We start from the raw sequence: 6,707 nt of genomic DNA on the forward strand, positions 1-6,707 counted from the left end.
GTTGTGCTTCCTGAGTGGCGAGTATTGATCCATGTGCGGGGTGTGCTCACGATGTGGGTGTGTGTGTGTACACGATGATTGGGGGAGATGCTCTGGCTCAAGCTCGGAGGGGTTCACACACTTGCAGATGCTACGGATTTATACTGTTGGATATTTAACCAGTACAGACAGGTAATCTTAAAAGTCAATTATTTAGCAGGATTCATTAAGGAATGTGTTTAGTTTTCATACTTTATAGTACTTTTAACTTCACATAAAAGATGTTGCTCAATAATTGCTGCAGTTTTTAGTCAAGATATTTAGTTTCTTTCTAATATTACGCAAACGGGGCTTTGCATGTGTGTGTCTCACTCCACTTTGTGTATTCTCTCCACTGTGCAAAAGATGACAACTCCTTTAAAGCTTCCTGAGAACGATGAGGTTTGTGTCGAGCTCGAGAAAATAGGGGACCATGTGTGCGATGGTAGGTTGTTGTTTACTTCATGTCCGATTAGGCTTAAATACGAGCTGGGATTCATTTATCGTTAGTTAGGACTAAAATAAAAGTGAATTAAAATAGTAAGAGTGATTGATAGATGTGGTGCATGCCAAATGTGAGTGGGAGAGTATATATTCACACAGGTATATATTTTCCTCTGGCCCGATTCAATCCAGGAAACTAGATCCAAATAAAAGCTTGCAAATCAATAATCTCTCCTCAGCGAAGTTTTATTGAGCAAGCCTCCTCCATTATACACTTCAAGTCTCACCTCCTTGACGTACTGCATGTTAATGGTGCTCTGAATAATTAAAGGATCTGAGCAACTTGTCTGACAGACGCCGGACAGGGGTGCTGAACCAACACTTCAATTTTTATACCATCAGTAATGTCTGTGCATCCAAAAAAAAAATCATTATTGCTTGTATTGTCCTTTCAAAGAAAATGTCCCCAAGCCAGTGATGGGTAGTCCATCAAGACAGATGATGGACAGCAAGTCAGTCAGTGGGATACGCAGGCTGAGCATCATCTCAGAGCAAGAACCAGACAAGCTGGACACCGATCCCACTTCTCATGATCCCCGGTGTGGCAGTGAGAGGGGTGGATCCAGCTTCTCCATGTGTTCTGACAAGTTCAAGAATAGCAGCAGCCGTTTCTCCTCTGATGATTCATACCAGCCTGACACCGGAGGTATTGTTTAACTCCTTAACACTTTATGTAATTACATGAAACTGGCTTTTTTCTGAAATCATTAATCTTCTTCTATTTCACCTCGTCACTGCCACCAGACGACTGCGCAGCACTTCTTCTCGCCTGCCTCTATTGCCGTTTCCACGAGTTAATGGTGCTGCTACCTGATACATGCGAGAGGGCCGTGAGCCGCTGTTTCCCCTCGTACAGATACATCAAGGCGTCCACCGAGAGAGAGCAACAGGGAAAGGATTGCTGCAATTACAAGGTGGAACTGGACTGTAACTGCTGTGGCTCCTGTCACGACGCAGGGGAACTTATAGAGCTGGCGATGGAGATATCAGAGGTGTGCTATCGCTGAGGAAGACCTTCTCTGACCTGCGAGCACAATGAGTTCAAATCACGGATCTTTAAAAAACTTGAATGTTCAACAAACAGCATGACTGCCTCATCTTATTCACATATATGTAGAAAAAAAACTGCCTGTTAGAGTTTTTTACATTGACCTTGTGCAAGTTGACACGATCTGTAGCAGGTGTCTACTGCCACCCTTTGAAACAGTGGCTGTTATAATGTGTCAGCCGTCTCACCTCACTGCTCAAAGTAATCAAATGCAAACATGTTGTCCTGTTAGAGAGGGAGACAGGAGTGCAGAGATATGCATGGTTATGACTAAACCCTAAACCCAGCATGAGAGGATAGGATGAGGACATTTAGTGAACCCAGAATGTGCGAGCATGCCTTGAAATAACAATTCCAGTCATTCACAACGAGCTGAGTTTGGTGAAGGGAGTATAGAGTATAGAATGGATTGATGTCACGCACAGTGGGTGTCAAACTCGTTTTAGTTCATGGGCCACACACAGCTCAATCTCAACACGGCAAAATAAAGCTAGAAAGTTAAGTACAAATTCTGAAAACGTTCACGATCAATGATCCAAATTCACAAAACAGCCTTGGAAAGTTATTCAGACACTCGTTTTGGAGGCGAATGACAATATAGCATTTTACTTCTTTCTTTAGACATTTAGACATTCTATTGACAAATTAAAATGAATAACTTATCTGCAGTTTCTTTGCAAAGTGATTCATTGATCCGGATTGAACCTTTTGGCGGGCTGGTTCTGGCCCCCGAGCCGTATGTTTGACACCCCTGCATTAAGAGGATTTTCAGTGTACTTTACTCTAAGAAATGATTCTTAAGTGTGTAATATTAAAGGGTTGATATGTGCTCTGTCATTATGAATGGTTTTAATTAGGCTGTTACAAATTAAATAACACACAGCAGCACGATGTGATGCCTCTTTATAAATATCATTTCTGCAAATGTGTCATTTATAATTCATTCAGGTCCATTGCTGCATGCTCGTTATATACACTCGTGCTCCTGCTGTACAGCCATTTGTATGCCCCGTCGACTGGGAGAGGTGAAATACCTTTCTATTTTAGGCTGCAGTCACTCATGTGTGAAACATGTACAGCAATGCTGGGAGAAGTATTCAGATCCTTTACTGAGGTGAAAGTAGCACAAAAGTCCTTTTTCATTCCACAATCCACACCAGATATGTTTTTCACTCACACACATTCATATTCCTTGTAAAAATCTGGTGCCTTCATTACACATAACGCAAAGTTTGGTTGGATATTTGGGTGTGTTATGCTGGTAGCAGGTAATGTAGCTTCGGGGCATCAACCTCATGCAAAGATGTGAGTGGTAAGTTCAGTATTTTCTCCACACCCTCAGATTTCTTTCATTTTCAAACTTCATCACTCGAGGCAACCTATCAGATTTTGCATAGCTCCCTCTGGAGCCACAAAAGGCTTTTTTAAAGGTTTATTTATTTTTCTTTTAACAGAGTTTGATATGTAAAATCGATGGAGTTCCCCTTTAATCAGAAACACTACAGCCTACTAAGGCTACTAAGTATCAAATGTAAAAGTACGGATAGAGAATTATGGATTATGGCCATATAAGGATTAGATTTTTGCAAGTTAATTAGATTTCTAAGAAATAAAGGCAACCAAATGTGAAACTGAGATGGATAATTCATGTAAAATAAGTCTCTTGGAGCTGATTTTATATTGTACTGAAATAAACTCAGCTAATTGTATTAACATATTTCTATGAACTTGTTTCCATGGACGTTGAATTTCATCTTGTTAGCTCATTAACATTGCAAATGAGCCTTGTTGTTGTGTCTTCTGCAGTAAACATCCAGTCCTGCATAGAAGCGAGCATTAGTATTTGCATGTTGTGACAAAAACACTTTTTTTTTTGTGAGTTTACTCTTTTCTAGCCACAGCCTTCTTAAGATAAACATGCGTTTCACAGCAACCAAAATGTAGGCCGCTGAAACATTATTGCTCCATAACCAGTGCTCCCTTATGTTGATGTGATGTCCACCCCCAAAACCCTCAAACCTTTCCTGGTTTCTGCCAGCTTCTGTGTACTGTACTCTCAGTATAGCTCAGATGGACCTGATGAAGCAGCCCTGAACAGGAAGATGGAGCTAAACATCCGCCCACATTGTCATAGAAACCGTGTAGGAGGAACTGGCTCCATAACTTGTGGCAGGATGATCCGGAAGCTTGTGGATTTTGGTCACTTCATGAGCCCTGAATTGAAAATGGTCACGAAGGATTTTCCACTGTATTTATTTGTTTATTTTTTAATGATAAAAGATCATTCACTGTACATCATCACACAGGAATTCAGCTTTAACTTAACATAAACAGTTATGTCTTCTTAATTAAACGTAAAAGTCAGTCAGTTAACTGTCCACAGATCCATTTTTGTAGTTTATGGACAAACATACATAATAGAAAACTTGCTGTTTGACTGAATACATGTCAATTAATTGGTTTCTTGCATCTTTGCCATGATGAAGGTTCAATTCCACCAGCCAATTGTCTTGTCTGACTTCATCGACATGTCCTTCATGATGCATGTTGCCCACCAGAGGGGGCTGCTGACAGCAGACAGGAAAGGGACAGAATCATCCAGTGCGTGCCGGAGCCTGGAGCCGCCTGTGTGGCACCAGGACTGCATACTGGCCCCGGTGCAGAAATCCCTTGTGGAGCATCCGAAGCACTCTGCTGGCTCTCACACAGGACTATTATGTGAAGGTCTAATAATAAGACCGTAAAACCCGACTCCTGTGAACAATCTTTTGCCTTTTTGAGAAAAACACAATTTCTCTTTGAAATGAAACATGTTGATTGACATTCATTTGTTATTTTTATGTGTGTGAACGCTAACGTTTTCTGGGAATAACACATATTATACACATATTATGTACTGTATAAGCAACTGTAACTCAAAGTACTTTTACCTTTCGTAAGCATTACATAAGCATTTAATTCATGCCCATAACACACTATAATGCAGTTCTAAGCAGCTGTATGTGTTTGGCTGGGGTAAAAACAGATGACTGACCATGTAATAACAATGTAGTTGTGATAATATTAAACATGTTTTCATCATAAGAAATTATAATTGTTGTTAAATACATGAATAAACACTACAACTACATTATAGTGTATTTATGTAACCTTATTTTTCAATAACTGGATCTTTACAACAAGCATTAGCAGTTTTACATTGCATTGATCATGAGGAAGAAAAACACAAGCTCGACAGACATTCAAATAAAACTTTTAATATTTCTCACAAGATAGTTTCCACATTGAGTACCAATGAGTTTGAGTTCACTAATCTGAAACCAGTGCGTACAGTAACTATTGCTACACTCATCTCATATAAACTGTAACAATAAGAACAGTAGCGACATCAGCAGAGAACGTTTGTCTGGCATGAAACCACAGGAATGAGAATGAGCAGAAGAGATGATTCTTCATTAGTGGTTTACCCATAATGTGCCATAAGAAGATTCATTATGAGAAATCAGTCATAGCGATGGCTTTTTAAATTAAGTGCCAACACCATCATGTGTGATACTGATGTTCATCCAGTCACATTTCAGGGTTTCAGATGATTTATCTATTCCATAAAAAATAAAAAATAAAAGCTGATCTGGGTTCAGTCAAAGGGCATTGTTACAGGCCTGCGTGTATTGCACTATTAAGGCTCAGTACGTGGGATTGGTGTCACCATAAGGGCCATTCTGCGGTTCACTGAAGCTGAAATGCACCTATGACAAAAAAAAAAAACTCAACTCAAGCTCCACTTATGACCTTGTTTCAGATTTGTAACCACATGTCAGGGTCGTAACGACAGACGTTTCATACGACTTCACTGTCATGGGATGACAGATGAGCTATCCTCGTCTGCTGATGAAGACAGTGAGATGCAGTTAAAGCTATTATTACAGTAAGTAGATCTTGAGTTCATTTTTTTTGAGCGGGGGGGTCAAACTATTGTTTTCAAGGACAATGTACTTCACCTTTTTTGGCCTGATTGCCATCATGTTTTACATACTGCTTGTAACATCACCACTAATTGAGGTGCATTAGATAAGCTGTTATAAATGGCTACTTACATCCTTATATAAACTCGTTGTACAATTTCAATTTGGCAACACATTTTTTTTTGGCAGTCGTCACTTTGAACTACATTCATACTTCAATACACAAAACGATGCTGAATATATCAGCACGACTTTGGAGACACTTCCTTCAGTGTAAAACAAAACATCAAAAAAAAAAAAAAAAAGCACAATCGCCCAGAAAAGTGTTCAGTATTTAATAAATAAATAAGTCATTATGAATCGATTACGTGAATAAACAAGTAAAATATGACAAGGCTTTATTATCACCTTGCATATTCCCCCAATGACACACTTTATTTCAAATGACTTTTTATAATAGCGGAGTGTCATCCAATCACACCTGACAGATTTGACAGCTCTTACTGCTCGCACTTTCTGTCAGATAACTTTAGAAACGCAACATTGCCGAAATAACTCTGATTTAATCATTTGTAGCCATGTTGTGCTAAAGTACATGTCTTTGTACTCTGTGGTAGAGGTCAGTTACTGTGTCTGTGTATTAGTTTTGGTGTAAGGGTAAGGGAGGGGACTGAGGGGCGATGGCAGCTTTTTGAAATAAAAATGTGAAATAAACTTCCAATTAAAAAACGTCTATACAGAAGCAAAAATGAAATAAATAAAACACTGTTATTACTTTAATTGTCAAATATTATTAGCTATTCTTTTTTTACATTAGATGATTTCAGAATTCATTGGTTTATATATTTGACTCTATTTACCTGAATATTATTTTAATAATGCCTTATTTATTTATTACTGAACACTTTGGGCTTTCATAACAAACCATTTCTTGTGGTTCTTGAGTCTGAGAGGCTAAAAGTGTTTTTGTTTTTTTCTCATTTACCTTTTACTCACTCTTGGGTCAATCCGTGTAGCACCAAACATTATAAACATCAACAAAATGTTGCATCACTGTTTACAACTCCTCTTACATCACCAGGGTAACAGAAACAACTGTAAGGCACTTAAAATCAATTAAAAATAGAATTACTTTTGATACTGCTTTGAGACTAATTCATATAAGGAGGATC

The 6,707-nt window shown here is 38.7% G+C and overlaps 1 protein-coding gene across 1 annotated transcript; it reads left to right on the forward strand.

Moving 5' to 3' along the window:
- The first annotated feature begins 437 nt into the window (after positions 1–437).
- On the forward strand, positions 438–2,045 carry LOC113747757 (myoD family inhibitor domain-containing protein 2-like). Its single transcript, XM_027288793.1, has 3 exons — positions 438–463; positions 920–1,168; positions 1,267–2,045. Exons 2-3 carry the CDS (start codon positions 940–942, stop codon positions 1,527–1,529), a joined length of 492 nt encoding a protein of 163 aa, XP_027144594.1. The 5' UTR covers positions 438–463; positions 920–939; the 3' UTR covers positions 1,530–2,045.
- Positions 2,046–6,707: the final 4,662 nt, after the last annotated feature.

This window comes from Larimichthys crocea, chromosome XV (genome assembly GCF_000972845.2).
Source record: "Larimichthys crocea isolate SSNF chromosome XV, L_crocea_2.0, whole genome shotgun sequence".
Taxonomy (NCBI): Eukaryota; Metazoa; Chordata; class Actinopteri; family Sciaenidae; genus Larimichthys; species Larimichthys crocea.

Bases quoted from the DNA above. Each gene is read 5' to 3' on its own strand.
- LOC113747757 (XM_027288793.1), top strand. From the start codon at position 940: ATGGGTAGTCCATCAAGACAGATGATGGACAGCAAGTCAGTCAGTGGG. The intron at 1,169-1,266 runs GTATTGTTTAAC...CACTGCCACCAG, and splicing joins ATACCAGCCTGACACCGGAG to ACGACTGCGCAGCACTTCTT.